The 22,032-nt window shown below is 43.4% G+C and overlaps 1 protein-coding gene across 1 annotated transcript in view; it reads right to left on the bottom strand.

Annotated features, from left to right (window-relative positions):
- Nucleotides 1–610: 610 nt before the first annotated feature.
- ERBB4 (erb-b2 receptor tyrosine kinase 4) overlaps nt 611–22,032 on the bottom strand; it is a 412,269-nt gene continuing 390,847 nt past the window's right edge. Inside the window, exons 27-29 of the mRNA XM_035891859.1 lie at nt 4,491–4,538; nt 3,543–3,834; nt 611–1,047 (exon numbers count right to left, since the gene is read on the bottom strand). Coding sequence (XP_035747752.1) covers nt 611–1,047; nt 3,543–3,834; nt 4,491–4,538 — 777 coding nt within the window. The remainder of the gene's footprint in view (nt 1,048–3,542; nt 3,835–4,490; nt 4,539–22,032) is intronic.

The following is a 22,032-nucleotide window of genomic DNA, read 5'->3' as shown; positions in this document are numbered from 1 at the left end:
GCACAAAACCATGGTGTGGCTCAGAAAAAGGGTTTAGCTGCATGTTAGAGTCACATCATCATTTCTTGGAAAGCCACGATGAAGATCTGAACGATTATGAAAAGCCAGGTTAGCCATTTTCAGTTGCTGGGATAGAAAGTGTTAGAGAAAGAAATTGGATTCTCAATCTCAATTACTATGCTATCACACATGATACAAAAATTGTCCATTTTTCCCTCTAATGGAAACTGCATTGAGATTTCCAGGAATGCACAGTGTCTGGGTCGAATCACTGAGAACTAGCTCGACAGCAGGCAACAATGCCACTGGCCTTTACTGGTACTGTCTGGCTTCTCTGACCGTCCGACTCTCCAGATCTGCGGAAAGTGAGAAACGCAAGGTTGTACGCGCCTTCTTTCAGTCTCTTTCCTTCCTTCCTTCCTTCCAGGTTCCCAACCCAATCTACAAACGACTCCAAGACATTCTTTCACTTGGAAATATCAAAAATGAGTGATCTGGCAAGAAGAGGAAGGTCATGGGAGAAGGGGGGGTGGGGAGAAAAGGAGAGCGAGAGAGAAAGAGTGAGGCAGCTAGAAGGGGTTGCCTTTCCACTTCCGTAAGACCATGGTCACTACACCACTGTATTTCGGTGTCTGTAGGGTGGCGGGGGCAGCACAGTGCCAGGCTTCAGGGAGAACTCGGAGAGGTATTCAGGATTCTCTGCCACAATGGGCCGGATCCGTCCATTCTGTTTGTAAAAGTATTTTGTGCTGTACTCTTGCAGGTAGTCCGGGTGCTGGAGGGTGCTTCGTGGGGGCAGGCTGTGATTCCAGTAGTCTGGGTTGTCAAAGGCCTTCTTGGCTTTCTCCGGCAAATTGTTCTTCAGGTACTCGGCATTATCCAAGGTGTTTGCAAAAGTGTTGAGGTACAATGGCTCATTCACGTACTCATCCTCTGCTTTGGGCTGCCCGTTCGGAGCGTTGTGATACTCTGGGTTGTCCACAGCTTGGAGATCTCCATTCTTTCGTCGGGAAACAAATGGGTTCTCTTCCACCGGGTTCAGGTAATCTAAGGAAAGATTAAAAATAGATCAGCAAAGAGAGGGAGTAATCCATCCCTGTAGCAAGCATCATGTGTGTGTTACTACCAGGCTGTACCAGGAGCAGTACTCGGATTTGTGAATCCTTCCACCCCAGCCACTCATTCCAGCAAAGCTGGAAACTGAGCTACAGCTCTCACTGAGCCATAGCCCGTCTGCCTTGTTTGATCCTGAACTTCCTCTCAGAGTATGACCTACAGAGCCAAACGTGCCGAGCGACTTCTGCCTCTGCTGCTGACTCTCTTGGCAACCTTGGACATATCAGTCAAACCCTCTTGCTCTGCAGTCTTTCCATCCAGAAAGCTCTACAGAAATCTTAGTTAAGCCTCTCTGCACAAAAACCATCCCCAAGGGCTAACTTCTAAGACAGCTTCCTTTCTAACAGAACAATTTGCCTGATTAAAAACCTTCCATCCCTGAAGGACAAAGGGCCTTGAAGCATTATGAAAAAAATGATTCAAATGAGCCCTGGAAAGAGTACAAGAGAGTCTAACATCAGCTCCAAAACAGGACATGGAGCAGGTTACAGTTACTTCAAATCACTTTCTGTGGATTAACACCACAGAAAAACGTAGCTGAATCACAGAAAGCTTTTAAGGCATATGGAGCTTGCATGGAAAGCTAGACAGGGGGTGGGGGAGGGAAGAGAAACATAAAGAGACTGGCTGTCTGAGGTTAAAAACGCACGTTTAGTAAGCTCCCTCCTACAGTTACACACAGGTGACCGAGCCGCAGAGCCGTGGATTCTTTGGGTGTCATGTTCTGCCTTGCTCTGTATTTGAGGTCTTGCTGCAAAACACTAAGCCAATCAGCCAGGGCAGGAAGGAGGTTGCTGACACTGCAAGTCGGCTGCAAAGGAAATGGCTTGGAGGTGGGCTGGGGACAAAAATGGGGGTGGGACCCCTGCAGCAAGATAATCAAAACCATCCAGTTCATTCAAAGCTGGAAATGATCAGATCAAACCCACTTCCAGTATTAATTCTGTCTTTAATCTCACAGCCTAGAGGTGCCCTACAAAACAGGATCTCCAAGCCCTTGCCATCAGTGAGGGATGACCTCTCAGCTTGCCAACTCCAGTAGCATGGCTCTGGTCACGGGCTCTGGAGACACTTCCACACAGAGTCCTGCCCACAAGGGAACAGGCCCTGCAGCCACACAGTAGTTGTGGTCCTCACTTCAACTCCGGTTTTATCCATGAACAGGCCAAAACTATTAAATGCAAAAGTTCAAGACTTTGTGAGTACCTGTGACCACACAGCTTAAAACTGCTGAATCTGAGAGGTGGAACAGGTACATGTGCCTGCACCAAGAGCGTAGTGGAATCATTTTTTTTCTTAAGCAATGATATCCCAGCAGTGCTTTGATTTGAGTTCCCCAGCTGGCAGAGGGCATGCAGCATCATGGCCACACTGTGACATCCCTGCATCTGTGCCCAGTGAGACAGGAAGGAGGTGCTTTCTCCTGAGCTGCTACTACCACATCCCCTAGGGCTCAGGTAGCACCTGTGAAGTGTTATGCTCCTGCAGAACTCTGAGGCTCCCCAGGGCGAACCTGCATGTGAAGATACATGTGGGCCCACACTGAAGCAAACTCACAGCATCAAGGGTGATGCAAGGGCTGTTGCTGAAGAGCAGAGCCATGAGTGCACTCCCACAATTGCTACTGCCATGGGTCAAGCCCCAGGACTCCTTCCATTTCCACCATGTAACACAAAGGGTAAGTGGCTTCCAAATTCTGAAGCAAACCCAGTAGTTACTTGACATTTACATTTGCATTAATTTCTTTAAAGCTAATGAAAAGGTTTGAAAGCAAATTACTAATGACACGTCACCTTACATCTAAATGACTCCTGTCACTATTTAAAAAGGAAGAAATGAAGGATGGCAAACTGGGAAGTGTAGCACTCTGTGCTGAGCTGGCACAGATCTAGGCAAACTTCACCTTGCAGTGATGGTCTCTCTGAAGCACACCTTATTCTTTCAATCCTAAACTTCTCTTGGGTATAAAATGCCAACTGTGTGTATCGCTTCTGTGACATGTTCAACATGACATTTATCAAGCACAATGACATGAAGATAAAGAAGATCAATAAACAAAGCAAAGTGGAGGCTATGGTTGGCCAAAGATAGATCCTTTTCTTGGAAATAACTGAAGATTTGTGTTTGGATAAGGAGGAGTTTTTTGGTTTTTTTTTTTTTCATTCCTCTCTCTTGTTATTTCCCAGAAAGAAAAGTTACAGGTGGAATTACCAAACTTGACATTTTGGCACATTTGAGCTTTTCTAAGTAGTAAATTAAGGAAAGAAAAATGAATCCCCATGCAAAGAAATATTAAGCAAGTCAGAATGTTTCAACCTTGCAGGGTTATTCAATAAAGCCATTTTTGGTGAAAAGCTGCTGATGTAGAAAAAGAGAGAATGCAGTTAGTCTAGAGCAGGAGCTTCTCTGGGAAGACAATTTTTTACCTGTTTTAGGTTTGTCTCGCATTGGCGTCATGTACCCATCCTCATCCAGCTCTCCCCGGATGACCCGCTCGGGTATGAAGACTGTGGGATCAGCGCTGTACCTCTGGGTGCTGCTGTCCTCTTTTGCCAGGGTTGCCACTTGCTTTCGTAGTGTGCCATTACAGCAAGTATCTTCAAAGATCTCTGCTGTGGCCCCTTGAGCAACTGGGGCTTCTGGTATTACGCAGCCAGGAGCTCTGTACGGCATCGGCACTTCTGCAGCATAGCCACCATCTCTATACACAAACTGGTTCTGTTGAAAAAGAAAAGGCAGCATGAGAAAGGAGGCTCCGAAGGGAGAGAAGATTCAACAGCAAGTCATCTCTGTGGCTCCTGTGCCTCTCCTGCCACACGTGCTCAATGATGCATTTCACCAGGCAGGTGAAGCCTTGTCTGTCCTGCAGACTACTTCGTTTCCAGCGCTGCAGGATCGGCAGCAGCACAGGCTGCAAAGCGTCCGTCTGCCCAGTGGTGCTGAGCCGGCTTCCCCTCCCAGGGAGGCACCATCGGCGCAGCGAGGGGGGCAGGGAAGCAAGCTGGCTGCTCAGGGCTGGAAATGAGGCTGGAGAGCGGGCAGGAAAACTTGTCTCCTACCTAGATATGTGGAGGTTGGACATGCACAGCTGCAAGAGGCAAACACGGTATCTCCTCTTCTATTACTTTGGCAATCTCCCCTGATGCTGAACAAGCCCCTTAAACCTCATGTTAGGGAAATCTCCTACTGCAAAGGGGACTGGGCACAGAGGACATTATCACCTCAGAACTCCTGGGGGAGCCTACTTTTAGGGTGTCCTGCAGTGGCAATCACATGGTCACCCAAACACTATGCAATACCATCAGGCAGTGCATTTCAGGCTGGCGAACTGTGTTTGTAGTGGTACCTCATCTCAATGGTTCAACTCAACCTACCATTTTGCTTGTCAGCAAGGGAGTGCAAGGAAATTTCAACACCATGACCTATAAATAGGAAGGAAAAATGTACAGATTCATCCCAGCCTGTTACCTAAATGCTTTTTCAAGAAAAGTTGGCAGAATTTTGGGTGTAGGTCCATAGAGCTTGCACATGAATCCAGGCTGAGTGTAGAGATCCTATTTGGTTACATACACACTTCATTCACTGTTGGCTTTTGGGCCATTTATGTAGGAAAAAGGGGTTTGAAACAGAAAATACGTAGTGGAGGAAGAAGGAAAACCTAAAGGATGAAGGTTGAATATGAAATACTTACTCCTGACATAGGGGTGTAGGCAGGAGGAGGGCTGTGTCCAATTTCACTCTAATAGGAAAGAAAAATGGAATGATGGATACGTAATAAGAGGTCACATGAATGAAACAAGTCACATGAGCTGTATGAGCTAATGGGGAGAAACATGCACATCAGTTAGATTTCCTAACTGAAGCCAAAATTCAAGGAATTCAATCATGGCAAATGTCTCACCAGTGTCAACAAGCTGTGTGCCTCACCAGTCTTAGGGAGGGCTACTGAGTTCCCCTTGCTGGATAAGGGCAAGTGCCATGTTACACCTACTGACAGCTGCATATCCTGCAAATGTCTCATGTTTTAATTTTTGGAAAAACATGTGGTACAGAAAGAACGACAGACAGTGCACTCAATTTCAGAGGCAGGAGAAGTGCAGAAGGCATCTAGCTCCAAGCCAAGGCTTCCTCTCCCAGGGACAAAGCAGGAGAGGGATAAGTGGGAGGACAGGAGGGTGCAAGACTGTCATTAATCCCTGTCATGGCTAGCTCAAGTATCACAGCAAAAACAGTCCCTAGGCTTTGGTAGACCCAAAGAGCACAGCAGCTGCTGGATTTCAAGACTATGCCATGGTCCTGCTCTCAATATATACCATCCTTCTAATGCTACCTCTGTATCACAGGCTAAGGGGTTTCACCGAGAAATCTGGAGGCTGTACATCGAAGTGTCCGTGCAGAGATTTTCCTTTTGGTATTGGTTTCTGGAACCATCCTGTGGACCCTGCGCTGCTGTAACATCAACACAACAGCGGCTGAATTTATACTTATTACTGCTACTCAAACCTGGCCTGTTTTTCATTGAGGAAATGCTGATTTTTGGAGGAAAATAAAAATAAAACGAAGACCCCTTTATTTTTTATCTGTTTTTGTACTGCCAAAATGTTATTTTTAAGACTAGAAGTTCAGTTCTTCATAATCACTTTGTTTCACATTTTGTTTCAAAAACTTTATTGTATTTGCCTTGTCTCCTAGTTGTGGGAAAGAAAAAGCCAGGGTTTGAAAAAAAGGTCTAAGCTTGAGATAAATTAGGAGAAACCCACCACCTCAGGAGAGAAGTCTAGCCACCCTGAGAACACTCCACTTTAGAAGGTATCTCATTTGTTGCAATCGGTTTCAAAAACATAGCCACACCAAGAAACACAACAAAATTAAAAGACGAGACAACATGCATCCTCACGTAGTAAGGACTGGATGTACTACAGTCAATCTTTGCCATATAAACTTCTTGCCAAAACATCAGGATGGAGGTGATGGTCACTGACAAATATCTTATTTTATAAAGGAATGCTTTGTGTTTAAGCAAAATATCTGCATCAGGAAAAACCTCAAAACCAAACATAAACTTTTTTAAAATGCATGCTGCTTATCTGAAGACCCTTTTCTGGTGATCAAAAATATGCCCATTTCCTTCTATTTGAAATATTCGCACAGGCATTTTGTTACTCAGATCTAGGACTTTGTGCTTGAGGTGTAAATGTAGTGATGAGCCATAGTTAGAGATACACTTTTCTCCATCCCCATGAAAATTCATCCATATTTAGCCAAGTTATGACCTAAAAAAGCCTCAAGGCTGCAAATTACAAAAGTGCAGGAAAACTTTTGTTAGCTGAATTGTCTGTCTGCACCATCCATTAGTAAGGCTTGAGCAGGACTCCGTAGTTGTTTTTCCCCAGGGAAACTAGGTGCTGGAAGGGAACACAGGAGAGGATCTATGGCAGGGTCTCAGTGATCCCGCTGCCAGTGGGGAGAGGGGGGAGGAGGAAAGGGCAGTCTGAGCGGCCTGCAAAGGAGTTGAGAGGCTGGCAAGAAAAGTGGTGCTGGAGGAGCTGGCAGCTGGGATGCTGAGGAGCCAGGGAATGGTGGCTTGCAAAGGAATAGAGGACAATGGCAAGTGAGAGAGACTGTGAGGTGCAGGGAGGGAGAAAGGGTTGGTATGTGACAGGAGGCTCAGTAGAAAGGGAGAGATGGTAATAAGACCTAAATGTGACAGGGAGAAATGGAAGGCACAAGGACAGAATAAAACACTGAAACAGCCACTTCTCTAGAGGCTGGGGATGAACTTGAACCTCCTTTGCTGTCAGCAAATCGCTCTCAAATCAAATGGCCAAATACAGGCCTGGTTCAGCTGGTGCAGAGGGAGCCGAGCAGCCGTCGCTCCACCCTTAGTGCAAGTGCCAGAGCTCTGCCTGGCGCAGCCAGCGGGAGCTCCGAGGGCTCTGCGCAGGGGTAACAGGGCTGACGGAGGAGGGGCTGAAACACCACCGAAGTCTAGGCCAACCGTGACTGATTTCACTAAGTGGTCACCAAAGAGCTCATTATGCTTGAAAAGCAGAGTTTAAACTTAAAGCCTGAGCCTGGGAGCAGCTTTGGCCTCTCTGATCCAGCTGTGGCTGCTGACAGCCAGAGAAGTGAGGATGATGCCAAGTGCAAAGAAAGCACTGTCTAAGGCAGTACAGAAAGCCTGGAAACTTCAGTGCTGCCCCATCTGTGCATGGTCTCTCTCTTATTCAAGATGAGTGTACTTGTATCCAGAAGAAAAACAGCCAAGAAAAGTTCACAAGTAGGGAAGGAAAAAACGAAGTCAGCAGTTGGCTGGCTGAGATGATCACACTTGAGAGAGATCATGACAGAAGAGGAAACATAAGACACTTTACCAGAGATTGCTTTTTTGTTTTCTAAACAGAGCAGGCATCAAGGTCCTCAATACACATCTGGATACAGACTATGCAGCAAGCTTGTAACTTGCCGGTCTTCTCCAAAGGCTTTTTTGGGACAACTAGGAAGGTCCCTTTAAACAGGGGAAACGGGATTGTGGAGGTCAGACCCCCTCTGAACCCCCTCACCTTTCTTTTGGACCAGAGATTTATTGTCACCTTGTAATGACATATGGACAGGTTACAACCCAGAACGTACTAGACAAATGAATAAAAAACATCCCCTGAGCCTGCCAGATGCTCTTTGACGATGCTAGTGATAGCTGTAGGATATTGCACTGCATATAGGAGACTTAATCTGCCTTCTTCTTGCCCTCTGATCTCATATTTACTTGAATTCAGGGAAGCTTTCTGTATACTCCAAAAAGATGGAGAAGGAAAGACTGAATACAGGTAAGTAATATGGTCCATGAAGGGTGGTGAAGATTTAGGCAAACTGATGCTTGTGGGTAGAATCCAGAGAGAAACACAAAGTGCTGACTACAGAGGGTCAATTCTCTTAACTGTGAGGAATCCAAAGCTCTGCCTGGAATCCTCTACCTCCTTGTAAAGCTCCCCAGCTCCCCTTCCTCCTGTCTGCAGGCTGCCAGACTCCAAAGAGGGGGTTGGCTTCTTTCAGTTTCCAAGGTGGCTACAGCCCTTCAGACTGTAGGAGAGTGGAAAGAGCTGTAGCAATACTCTGTTACTATTACCTGCAGAGGATTGGAGTTCACTGCTGCCTGCTTTTCACAGACACTAAACCAGTGACTGTAACCACTCCTTTTCTATTTGGTACTAACGTGTTACATTACACACCTTTAATTTACATATTTCTATTTTCATAGGGGCACTCCCATGAATTCCAACTTGTGGCTCATTGATTCTGCATGAGTAAGGGTAGAGCTGTCTTGAACTACTTTTAGTTCATAGCCCACAGTGATCTTAAGGGTAACTTAGAAAAGCAAGTCTTTTGTCAGCAGGCTTGGCTTCAGTACACAGGGCTGTGCTTTTCTGCCAGTAAATGTTTAGATGATTAGCAACTTAAAAAAATATTGTTCTAGGATGGCCACATTATCTATCCGTAGGCATGCTTTGCTCCACCCTCATGACAAAAGGCTAAACCCAGCATCCTATCTTTAGATCTTCTTGGCTGTGACTCTAACATTTAAATACATACAGTGCAACTATAACAACATAATAACAGGCCCGTCCCAAGATGTCAGGAGAGAACTGTCTGGCATTAATGCATTTATTGCTATTTTTGCTGAAAAGACCCTTCCCAGTCAGTGACCTGCCAACTAAGATCACAGTAATGGTATTTTCTTCATACCTCCCCTTTAGCTCTGTACTAAACATAGCTGTCTTGCAACACCCTTTACACAGAACCTTACAGCTTGGCTCTTCTCCAAACCACTGGTGTCTACACGCTTTTTTAATTCTTTACTGTTTCCCCCCATGAGTTAATACCCTGTGGCCACTGTTCCAAAAAAACGAGGCAAAGAAAACAGCTGTGGTGCCAATTAGTGGGGCTGAAAATGTGATATAATTGTTTAAATGTCTTTAAATTGCCTGCTAATTGCAATGTGATGTCATCATTTTGTAGGCTTCCAAGAAAAGTACTGAAAGCCAACTCTTACTGGTCAGGACATGAATCACATTATGAGTAAAAGATACATTTGGACCTTACCAAGTAAAACTTAAATAGCTTGATTTGTATGTGTAATCCAATTTACTTTATTATTTTGTTGTTGTTGTTTTTACATGTTAAATACTATCTTGAAATCAAAGAGCTGATGTTCCTTTACCAAGAAGGTCTAGGTTTCTGGGTTTCTGATCCTGAAATTCTGACCTGAATTATCAAGATCTCTAGCTTGTAGAGATGGACAGAGATTTCAGAGGCTTGCTGCTCAAAGACCTCACTACATAAACCTACTTAAAACCTCTCAACTTGCATGCTAAAAAAAAAAAATAACTGATCAATAATCACCCCCTTTTGATAGTGTAATATGCGTTATATCCATTAGCTCTGGAGTGCACACATGCACCAACATTTAAACTCTAAGCATCCTCCAGAAGGAGCCCAGCCTTTCTAACTGCCCATGAGCAGCCCTAACCAGAAATGCCTGAGATTTCATTCTTTATACCACAATATTGAATTTTAGACACAAACATGGCATCAGGGAGAAAAGACAAAAAACAAGCAAATGCCCCTAAAGCCTTTTTAGAGGCCCTTTGGTATTAAATACCAGTGACATATCAGCTACTATAACCGCTAACATTTGTGTAAAATGAGCCTTGATAAAAGAGAGGTAAATAACACTTTTGTGAATATTGGCTTGTGTTATTGCTTTCTATTCATTAATTTCATTTTCCAATTCTGTGTTTCTAAAATCTCCCAAAGGTAAACATCTCTTCCTTTATAGCAGGGACATAATATTTTCTGGCTGCATGGTAAACTGTAATGAAATCAAAGCCTTGTTGGGTTCTGCCACTCAAATTTATGTAGCTGTGTGAATATGCCTCTGCCTTAACTCTTTTCATTTGAGTCTAGCGTCATGCTTGGAGTATGGCACCCAGACCTGTGCTCCTCCCCCTGCCTGTGCTACAGCTCATCCCACAGCAGCCCTAGGGTGACCATAGCTGCCTTCAAAGCTGCACCCACTGCAGATTTCAGGTGGAAGAAATGCTCAAGGTACTCAGTGATATGATGCTGCTGTGGGACTATGGGTGGTACAGGAGTATCACCAAATAAATAAAACTTCATTTTACAGCATGATCTGGTACCCTTATGCTTTGCTCGCTAGCACAGCCTCCCAACAGCACCCTCGCTGCTGCAGAGCTGGTTTTCCTTGTCACCCACCAAGACGTGCACACACATTTGATAAGAGTTGCATAATTATTAATGTTTCTTGTTCTTAAGCAGCCTGCTAAGCTCAAAGGGACTGAAAGATTTTTCTTTACTAAAGGCAAGGCTCTGCCAACATCAGTGTACATACACACATGTTTGAACCCGCTCTGATACTGCTACTATCCACATGAAAACCCAACTCCCTTTCACTCTCCTTCTGCTCTCATATGCAAAAAGCACCAAACCATAAAGCAGGAGTAAAACACTCCCACCTTCTCACTGGGATGCTTCTCACACATCCTGTTCAGGGGCGTCTCATGGTCCATGCCTCGGGCAACTCAGTGATTATCTGTTTTGATCAAGCTCTGCAACACTTCTTTGTACCAGTTCAGTCCTGGGCTGTGTGCCCCCAGAAATAGCTCACGTTCCTCCTTCCCCTAGAAACTGTTTACCTGATCTGAAACCAAGTCAGTATCCAGGCTTGAGTCATCAAACCGTAGCCTCCTAACATACCAGGCTGAGCAGATCTTGCTGTGTGCACCAAGATTTCAGCAGTTCTCTAGGAAGGAGGACAGCTGATTTATTCAAGTGGATCTGAATAATACATTTGGGATGCTCTGGTGGGGCTGCAGGCAGAGCACACAGCACAGAGCTGTCCCACCAGCCCTGAGCAAACTCCAGCTACATTTCAAGAGACCGGCCTGGTATTTACAAATGATCTGAACTGAAATTCAAATAGGAAAGACCACCTCAGGAGAGCAGCCACCTCTGCTCCGGAGCAGTCCTGCTTCCCTCTGACCACAGAGCTAACAGCTTACTCTGCCCTGCTTCAGAGAGCCCACAGCAAACATGTGTGAGACAAAAATCAAAGGAAAGAAGAAACGTGTACCACAAGATCGCTGTGTAATGTTAAATAGAAAGGAAATGCTGTTTGTCTAGTAATAGCTAGAAGGCTTTGCAGACCTCTGGAGATTTCTGGTTCTAGCCCCTGCTCAGAGCAGGGCCATATATAAAAAGAAAGGATTAGATGCCTCCCTGGGCTGTTACAGTTAAAGCATATCCATCCCTACAGCTCGCAGCACCTGACACAAGTCTGGCATTCCTCATGCTCTCTCCTCCATTCAGCCTGGGCTCCTGACCCTACTTAACAAAACTCCATTCCCCACTGAGCACTTTCCTCTAGGACTATGAAGAAAAGTTCCCATTAGCATCACTGCTAAGTGTCATGGCTCGGCACTAGGTACGGGTCATTGCTGGCACTATGCACATAGAAAAACAATCACAGTGTACTGGAGATGTACATCCTCTGAAACTGGTTTGGGATGTGTGTCTGTGTGTCTCTTACATCACCTGTTTCAGGCACACAAACAGCAATGTGGCCCACCTGAGTTAGTGTAGCAAAGACAGGACATTCATTTTTCCAGTGAGAGGAAAGGGAAGCCTATTATTCAGCAACAAAAATAAAAGGTAGGAATAACATAAACATGCTGTGGACAGTAGTTATGCAACAATTTATAATGCTTTTAGTTCAATGGCCATAAAGTTCCATTGGGGATCAATGAATCTTTATTGGAAATGGTGAAGTCCTATTCCCTTTTCCAGCATTAGCCTTTCTCAGAATGTGTGCAAACATTTTACCTTGAATGCTGATACACAGGTAGAGAAAAGAATGAAAGCACCATTCTGTGTTAGCTAAAGTGTTTGCTCCAGTCTCTGATGGCTGCTCCTTCCACAACCAAGACAAAAACCATCCAGTTTAGAAAAGAAAAAGACTAAAAGAAACAAGGAATAAGTCTTTTCTGCACATAAGTTTTTTCTGCACATAAGTTTTTTTTCTGGTCACTGTTTGTTGGAAGAGAGGTTTGTCAAAAGAGATCTGCAAGCAGCCTGAGCTTTAACTCAGTTCACATAAGCTGCCTGTATCATCTGGATGTGCCAGATCACGTCCTGGCAGTATGGTGGATTTAAGACATCCCTGCACTTGCTCAATATCAGCATGGATGTTTCACTGGTGACCTGGGTTCTGGTCAGTACTGACTTACTCCATAGCTTCAGGTGAGTCACTTAAACTTTCTCTTGCACAATTTTCTCTCCTAACAGCTGCCTGTTTTCAGACTTATAAACTCTTTTAGAGCAGTCCATATCCTGTAAGATGCCCAAATCTGAATACAGCTTTCTAGGAGTAGTTTAGTCTGGACTGTGAACAGTAAATGGCATAAATCACAAACAAAACATGCCTAACAATCTTGGCATAGTGCTCTAGAAAATGACATACCTAAATGTTGCACAGAATATTTCCTGCGCTGTTACTGGAAAATACCATACATATACCATGTATTTTCAGTCTAACACTTCACAAAGTAGCAAAGATTAGAAGACCACCAATGAAAATAACCTGTTAAGAGGTGCATGATGTGGCCACAACACTCAGTATCCAGGCACACTGACAGGGAAATGTAAGTGAAATGCTTTTCCATAGCCTCTTCTCTGATACCTGGGCTGGGAATAAAAGCACACTCCTGCTATGTGACATCAAAAACTCTCCCTGGAAACCCCCCTGTCCTCTGGACCTTGGACACCTTCGACCTTCCAACTTCAGAACAGCTGGCAAACAGACTTCATCTGGCACAATATGTAATTTGATCTAAGCATGACACAACAATGAAGACGCAAGAATTCCTTTTCCCTATTATTTTGTATTAACGCACCCTGAGAGTCAGATAGGAGAGCGGGAAGAGAGACAGTTTGCATGTGTCTATCTTTCCTTTTCAATCTGTTTTACTCCCATATCATTCCTGTCACCCGTAACTAGCTTTCTGTCACTCCTTTTTCAATACACTCTCCAAGACATTTTACAGAAAATGGTACCTTCTAACACTGGGCCAATTCCCCACAGTTTGGAGGAGACAACATACCATTTCCTAGCTACTCTAACAATTCGCTGGGGGAGAGAAGGGTCAAGGCACTGCTCCTGCTCATATGCTGTAGCATCTGTCCAAAACACAGAGGCAGCAGCAGCTCCTTTTCCGTACAAACCTCGAGCTTCAAATCCCAAAACAGGGAAAAGATGGGGAATGGGACCAAAACCACAACACGGTCATGATTTGTGATTGCGACATGGCAGACGAAAAAAAAAAGCACAAAAGAAAGTTGATGAGCAACACTTGGAGCAGCAGCCCCCTCCTATGCCGCACGCTGCATTGCCATCTTCCCCAGTCTGTTTTATACAGTAATCAAAGGATATTCTGAGCCTCTCAAAATGCCATCAACCCTCATTGAGAATGAAATAGAGCACATCTCCACTGAAGCCTTTACAGCAGTAATCATTACAGCATGCTGGCCTGAACAGGGAGCTCTTACAGACAAAGATAGGTTTTAAAAATAAAATAAAAAAGCCTTCCTAAAATCTGAATAGAAACTTGATGATAATCTCCCAATTTTATTATGCAAGGGGGAAAAGAAACCATAATTGTGCACTCTTGGTCTCTTATAGCAAAGAATAGGCTTCTTGATGAAATGCTGAGTTGATTTAGAGCAGGGCTGAGGTTCTGGTGGCAATAATACGCTAAAAGAAATAACCATCCAGCTGATTTGGATAAAATAATAATTTTAACATTCTAAATCTAAACTTCATCTGTGCCTACTCCCACTTCTCCCCACCGCATCTTTTGGAGAGTCTTTTTATAGCTTTGAGAATTTTTTTTCCCTCCCCTACCACAGCATTTAACAAGAAAGACAGACTCTTTACTCTGGCTAACAAAGGGCAATTTAGGCTGTGCTGGCATTTATGCCCGTCGCATGGGTGTTTAGAAAGTACAGTATTTGGCACAGGATGCTCCAGAGTCCTGCCACCTTACGCTCAAAGCACTATCACAGGAGTCCCATTGCCGTGGGACGCTGTGGACGGCACTCTCAGGCTCGTGAGCCCCAACCATCACGGACAGACAGGTGTTGAAATGACAACTCCTTGGAGCCCTGCCAGGTGCATTTCCAAATCATGGCCCCTTGTATTTTCAGGTGCTTTTATTATTTTAAGAAAATCACAAATATGATTCCTCAGAAAGGGATGTTTTTCACTAACAGTTTCTGTTTCAAATCTAGTCACTGGAGGAAAATTTTCTCCCAGCTCTCATAATTATTTCCTGACTCTTAGTCCACTTTTCCATCTACTGAATTATATAGAGTTGTTTAGCTTGCTGTTTTCCAAGAATGCCTCATCAGTGCAGTGTAGAAATATTTATTACTTACTCTCTTTATATCTATTGACTTACTTTCTTTTCAGGAGAGAAAAGAAAATGGATCAGCTGTGAGCTCTCTTGACTGTTAACACAGCCAGCAGCTATTCATGGATTAAGCAGATGCTGCCTGATTTTAAACCAGTTTATATTAAAACTCAATAAATTTACATGTCATGCATCAAGGTTTGAAGCAATATACAGCTACAGACTCTTCCATCGATACCACTGAGCGTTAATTTGCAGTAGGCCTCACCAGGAAGTACTGTGAGCTGGTGATTTGTAATTAAATATATATTAAATCTGTAGAAACCAAACTGTGATCCAACACGTTTGGTAAGTCTGACTCCAAACCTATATGCCTGAATTCAGGAGCCTGAGTGTGACAGAAAACAGCTAACACATTAAAAAAATCCTGATTTAAGGCACTTGACCTGCAAAACCATGAGGCAATTTGAGAAGTTGGTCCTGATAATCTATTCAGGCTGAGAAGGGCTTACTTGAGAAACACTGCTGATTTCAGCTGGCCTGGCTGCAAAGCAAGAGACTAATTGCCATAAAGCACTTCCAAAGAATTCTCTGTGAAGAGCCGGGCATCATCTATTCTGTTTGAGTCCTCCGTATGAATTTTCTTCCTTTTTCCTCTGGCAAACTTAGTGCATATTAAAAAGGTATTTAGATACTCATATTCTAAATATACATATTTTGTGAGAAGCTTTCCTTTTTCATGTAAATTATTAAGACTGAAATGATTTCTCATCTAATGTACTTTACAATGTATTTTTGCATGTTTGTTCTTCCTACTTCATTCGCCCGGAGTAATTACATTAGGCTGACTAGTATCAGTCTGGGTTCACCTGCTGCTTTTCATGGACAAAGATGGCCTTGTGCTATCTAAATTTCTGACAAAGACTTAATATAGACACAGAAGAATTTCCCAGAATTAAAAAGTTACAGTAGGTAAAGTATTTGTGATGGTCAACTAGACACCAACAAAACAACAACAGCTACTGAGAACTGCTTAATGTGAAAGGCAGAGCAGAACAGAAAGGAGCCTCCTGCCACCAGGATGTCATTAAAACTCAGGGAAGCTGAAAATGGGAATTTGAGATCTTGAAAGAGAGATTGCTGGGACATCCAGAATTACTCTGAAAGTTTGATGGCAGCAACTGCAGTACACTGTTGCCTAGACTCTACTAGGAAAATGCACAAAATGTAGTATTTAATGAAAGACATAGAACGGATTTATACAGACTTCCCTAACTAATCAAGCAGTTTTTCAAGAAGCAAGAGAGATAACATATAATGTCAGTGTCATCTTCTGAAATGTTATGAAACCCTTTGATACAATATCCTCTTAATTTACAAGTTCATCTGTTTTGGCATTGGAGATTTCATTGCAACACTTGGAGAAGGAAGCAACAGAGTCTAGTAGAAAGGCAAAAAAATACTACTAAGATTTTCAGAAAGTTTTTTATCACCTTTTAAGGAGAAGGAATTAAAGAAATGGGATAGAAATAAATAAAAAAATCCACAACCTGACAGACTGCAGTAAAACTTAAGGAAACATTTGGTCATATTATTTTTGGGAAGTTATTGCAGAAGCAGAGGGGTGGCAAACGCCACAAATAAACCAAATAAAAAGGAGACACCAGTGTTGTCCTTCTTTAATAACAAACACATACAAATGGTACAATTCTACTCAGCCCCTTAAGCAGAAGAGATTTCTGATAACTGGCAGATCCTTAATTTAGCACAAAAAAGGGTGCATGGCTGACAATAATAGGATCCAAACCCTGCTAAAGAGTCAGCACTAACTGCCCAGTGAGACTTTTCTACACTGTGATGTATTTTCCATTGCACCTGATACAATCAAGACAATCTTTCTAAAAGTCAAACTCTACCTCAAACAGAATTTCTGCACTTGATGCAGAAATTAAGAGACAAGAGACTCTGGCCTATGTTATGCCAGAAGGTTAGACAAAATGCTTGCAATGGCCCCATCTAGCCTTGATATCTCTTCACACAAATTATCTTCTGACAATAGGGTGAAGCAGCTTTACTGCCATCAGCCCCACGTGGCCGGGACACACCTGGAAAAATAACTAGCTTGTGAGCTTGGGCAGGAATGGTTAACTGCCTTTTCTTACAGAAAAAGAAATGGGGACCAGGAGGGCACCGATAGGTACTAAAGCCTTGGACACAAGGAGAATCATGGACAAATCATGACTCCCTCCTGCTGCCTTCTTTGCCAAGAGGGAAGGATGCTATAACCAACTGCTATCTCTCCCTGCCTGCAATGACAGTACCTCTCATACTAGCTCAGCTGTGCTGACACATTGGAACGTGCCCCTCCAAATTCTCACCGCTCTCCAAAATCCCTCCTTCCAGCTGTAACTGAAGATGACGGTGCTTCCAGTCCCCCACCTTCAAAGTCTGCTGTATTTCAGTATGTAAAGGACGTTATATTAGAACTCAGATCTGCTCTTCTACCACAGGAGCACTGCGGGTGCCCAAGAAATTCAGCCCTGTTACTTAAAAATCTAATAAAAGTCACTTCATTCTGGTAGATCCCCCTGGGTTAATTATTGCCCTTGATAAGCTTTGGAAGGAAAGATGCCATACACCATACTGGATGTGAAACACACCTGAAAATCACTAACAACCACCTCCTTTGTAATCTTGTGATTTGAAAATGGCTATCTTTCAAATGTAGAAACCAGAACAAATTAATCATAAAGATAACTTCTTGGCTTGTTTTCCTCTGAAATAATTTTTTCAGATGCAGACATATACAGATGTTCAGCCATGAAACACTACCAGACCCAACACCACACCAGGACTGCTGCAATGGCATAACAGACAGTACTTGGGGAACCGAAAACTGGCTTTTGGTGTACCAGAGTCTGCTTTAGCCAAGCAGAATAGTCTCCCTGGACATATGAACTAGACATCTCTGAAAAAAAAAGCTTGATATTTAATTGCAGGGTTGGCAGGTGCTTCCATGATATATAGCGTATGGAATAAATAGCCAAGGATTTAGAGCAAAAAGCGTCATGGGGTACACACAGTGCTTTCTGTATTAGTATTATCTCTGTGCACACAGGACAGAACTTGTTACAAATACCTGAATGAATCATCTAATGGCTGTGAATGTAGGACACTCGAGCACTAGCTGGGGTCCTGGAAACACTGCTGAGGATTCAGCTTATCTCTCAGAAGCACAGAGCTTCTAAAACTCCATATTTCTAGGGTATCTTTAGACAACGGAAAATAAAAGCTGGAAAAAGCCGAAGAGCTGAAATTGCAACTGAAGACTTTCAGATGCAATGAAAGAATTCAATTTAGCTTAGGATGCTAATTTTTATTTAAAAGCTGCATCAGTGTCAGGCTGGACTTCATAACAGAGGCACTGTTATGGGCTAGAGCACGTGCAGGCTTCTGCTCCTGGCAGCAGAGGTCCCAAAGACATGCTAGTACGCAGCCAGTGTGGGTGTGATGGAAACGCTGAAGCTGTGTCTAAGCCTTGCAGCTTCATAAATCTCAGTAAACCCTGGAGGAAGAAGGGTGTGACACTTCCCAGGGAGCTGGAAACTTCCTGGAAGGCTTCCCTCTTTCCAGTCTCCTTTCCAAGGGCTGCAGCTCTGTGCTATTAATTCATATCCAAATAGCCTTTTTCTTCACATGGGAGGGAGAAGGCAGGCAGAGTTTTATGCAAACCTCATCCAGTGGTGCCTCTCCCAGGCAACAAGCTGCAAGGATTTAGGACCGAGATCAACCTAGAGTAACTGTAGAGCTTTCCCAAGAAAGTAAATGCTCTTGCTTTTCTTAATTCCCTGACTTCAAAGCCTAAGTGTGAGGAGGCTCATGATCTCCCTGCTTTCTTCCTGCAGACTTTTGTCCCTGGTAGAGCTGTGCTGCTGGAACGTTCAGCCAAAGCTGTCAGTACAACACTCCCAGAGAAGGAGCACAATACTCTCCCATCACATAACCAACTCTTTCTTCACTAAAACTACAATCAGAACAACTAAGACGGGAAATACAGTATCTTTCATGCTTCTGATCTCTGAAAATGACATGAAGATCATGTAGCTCTTCTCTGTGTGTTTTACTTTACCAAATTGCCTGGTAATCTTCTCGTACAATTTAATTTGCCAGACACAATGAACATAAACTACCTAAGCTGTATCGATTCATTTGGCATCCATGGCTGCAGCAGCAACATAATGAGTTTGTGTAATATTAATATTCACTGCACCAAACAAGCATAAATCACAAACTATCCAAAGGAAACACAAAGACAGAATCAGACAACCACAGATAGAGAGCTCTGATGGCATTTCAATTCTGTGTGATTCTTGACATCCATCTGTACTGAACTATGCAAAGCAGATGCACTATTACCTTAAAGGAGCTACTGTGTATTTTGTTTTAAATCAACATGAATCTTCGCTGGAAGAATAGTTAATGTCCCAAAAACCTGAGCGCTTCAGAAAAACAACAGACAAGTATGTAGCTTTCTGCACAGAGAGGAAACAAATGTACCACATCCAGAGCCTCTCTGCAAAGGAAACCAGGAATGTTAAGATGCTATGGGCCCTTTAACTTGGCCCCAAGGCCCTGCAGCAACAAGGTGCTGTGGCCTTCCTGCAATCTAGATGTACTTGCCTTGTATGGCAGTACTAGCAGTATATTTAGGAGATGCAGAATTGTTAGCAAACAGCTGAGACTGAGGCTTATCTGAGACACTGGATAAGTGTCAAAATTCTACTGGTAATGCTGTTATGGGACAGGAGTCAGTCTCCAATGATACCAGCAAGTGCTGTTATAAATCAGCTGGTTGTTCAATGACAACTTCTTTGCCCATCTCTTCTTTTCGCTTTAAACATGACCCTTTCATAAAGAGGCTCCTATAATGAAGAAAAACACTATAAAGATGGAGGGGGTGCAAAAATACAGAGCTGGGTGCAAGCTTTCGGTCCCCCAGCTGCCTTCTCCAAGGTTATCTGGGCCAGAAAACTGCTCAGAATCTGAAAACTTTTGACAAAGGGTAATTCCAGATTTAAGTGTTAAGACTGTCATATGATGCCAGAGAAAAATTCCCAGCAGCAAGAGTTACTGAAAGAAGGATACAGTCTCACAAAGCAAGGCTTTTAGTGGTACTTTAGTGGTACAAGATCACAGTCTCAAACCAAGATGGGAAATTGTGAGCTGTGGAGAGGAGACATCACATCAAGAATGCAATGGAGCCACTGTGTGGCAAAAATAAAGGCACGGAGTCTCTTTCTGCAGCTCTGCTGACTTCAAGGGGATCATGTGTGTGCAAGCAGCTGCAACAGTGTGGTTTAAAGTTGGGCAAAGGCTGTGAGAAAGTTACTTGAATTGTTATATTATAATAATAACAACAATAATAAAATTCCTGTGTTTGCTTTCCATGAATATTCCATTGAGCATGCTGGCTGCCCAAACAGCACATTTTAAATAACTCTTTCAGAATATTTAGGATTTTCGTTGGAATTATTTCCCTCAGCTCTAGTAAGACTCCTCTGTTCAGCTGGCACTAAAGACAGAGGACAAAAGGAACTGTTGAAAAGGCAAGTACATTTTCCTACTAATCCCTTCTCCTTTAAATGGGCCCCAGTTTTCAACAAATATGGGAGTGAGATGAATATAGCAAACCGTACGGGTCTGACTCTACTCTCTCAAACCTATGTTGGTGTAAATTGTAGTACTCCACTGAGTAAAACTAAGCTACAGTGATTTACATCAGGGTGACAGTGAGCACCTTTCAAAGGTAACTGTTGTCATTTCCTTCTTTTCTCAGAAGTTGGCAGCAAAGGAAACAGAACCTCTCCAGAGACAGCTAGGAGTAAAACTGACTTATTTCAGATCAGCATCAACACTAAAAATTAACTCTTGTTGCCATAAAGAGGAAGTTTCTTGCTTATTGCTAAATCATGCATCATTCCCCCTTCACTGCCTTTCAGTGTTGCAGGAGAAATGCTATATGAATCCAGCTTAGCCAGTGGGACTAGAACCCATCCTCTTTTAAAGACTTCTCTAGTCTCCTTGTCTTTAAAAACAGTAGCAATTTCCTTATGCATTGACTGGATATTATTTAAGATCAGATTTTGTCCTCCCTATTCCAGAAAAGCACTGCTTTACTCAGGAGAGGCAAAAGAACTTCATGCAGTGTATGGTCAGAGCATGAATACTGACCTGATTTATATACTCTTAGCTCCTTTGCTTACCCCTTCCCTGCCTCACATGGTGTAATCAGTTCAGACCAGGGTATGAATTTGGAACTACCTTGGCTAAGGACAAATGTCCAAAAGGTTTCTAAAGCATGAGGAATAAACAGCAACATTTCAATGAGACTCCATTTAGTATTTAAAATGTGACTTTCTACTAAAAGGAGCATGGAGAGAAAACAAAAAAACCCCAACCAAACAAAAAAGTCCCTAATTACTAAATACATCTGATGCTCGTGTGAACGTCCTCACATTAAGTACTGTATTTCACCATCTCTTAGTTTTGTGAGAAGGAGTGGCACCTGAATTGTTAAAAGGATGGGGCCAAGAGCAGGAACAGGCAGAGGTCAGAGCTTTGGGCAGGGAGCTCAGGAGTGAAATGGAATTCCGGAAACCTGAACTCAGGTCCCCATCTGCAGCAGCGCTCCTGTGGTACTGAGGCTGAGGCATTTAGGACAGGATCCAATTCACCAGAGCTCACGCACCAGGTCTGAGACTGCTCTGGAGCTGTCAGTAGTCAGCAGATAGAGAAAGATGCCTCCAGAAAGTAACTTATTCCACTGCAAATGTCCAAGGCAGGCAGCAATAATCACCTATTGGATGCACCCAGTCTTCTCCAATGACACAAAATGGAGTCTAGATGAAGAGCTTAGATTATATCCCTATCCTTTTGACAGTTAAGAGTTAGTGAGCTGAATTCCACCTGAACACTCTGTGCCTCAGCTCCCTCTGTAAAATGAACAGCGTTTCCTCCCCTGACAGGGATGTTAGGAAGATCAACATGCTAAAATCTGTGATGTGCTCAGCAAAAACACATGCTTGTGAAGGAGGGCCATGAAAGCATCACATACAAACAGGAAAAGGGGCTGGGTCTGAAATCTGGCTCCAGACACAAAAGCAGCATTATCTATATATTCCAGCTGCCCTCAGTTACATCAGTGCCGACAATGCCAAGACAACAGGATTGCAGGGATGGGAGAATCAGAGCTATGCACTTCCTGGCCAGGATGGTACGCAACTGAGAAATAACACTGCTTGACTTCACAAACCTCAGCTGGCTTTTCAGGACAGGCAGTTCAAGTCAAGCCTTTGTTCACTCAAGGCTGAGCTATTAATTTAGAATTCACTAAGGCACAATGAACAGGGAACCTGGTGACAACATTTTTATA

Source organism: Egretta garzetta, unplaced genomic scaffold, assembly GCF_000687185.1.
Source record: "Egretta garzetta isolate BGI_Z169 unplaced genomic scaffold, ASM68718v1 scaffold230, whole genome shotgun sequence".
In the NCBI taxonomy this organism is placed as follows: Eukaryota; Metazoa; Chordata; class Aves; order Pelecaniformes; family Ardeidae; genus Egretta; species Egretta garzetta.
This window is presented reverse-complemented; position numbering and strand designations above follow the sequence as displayed.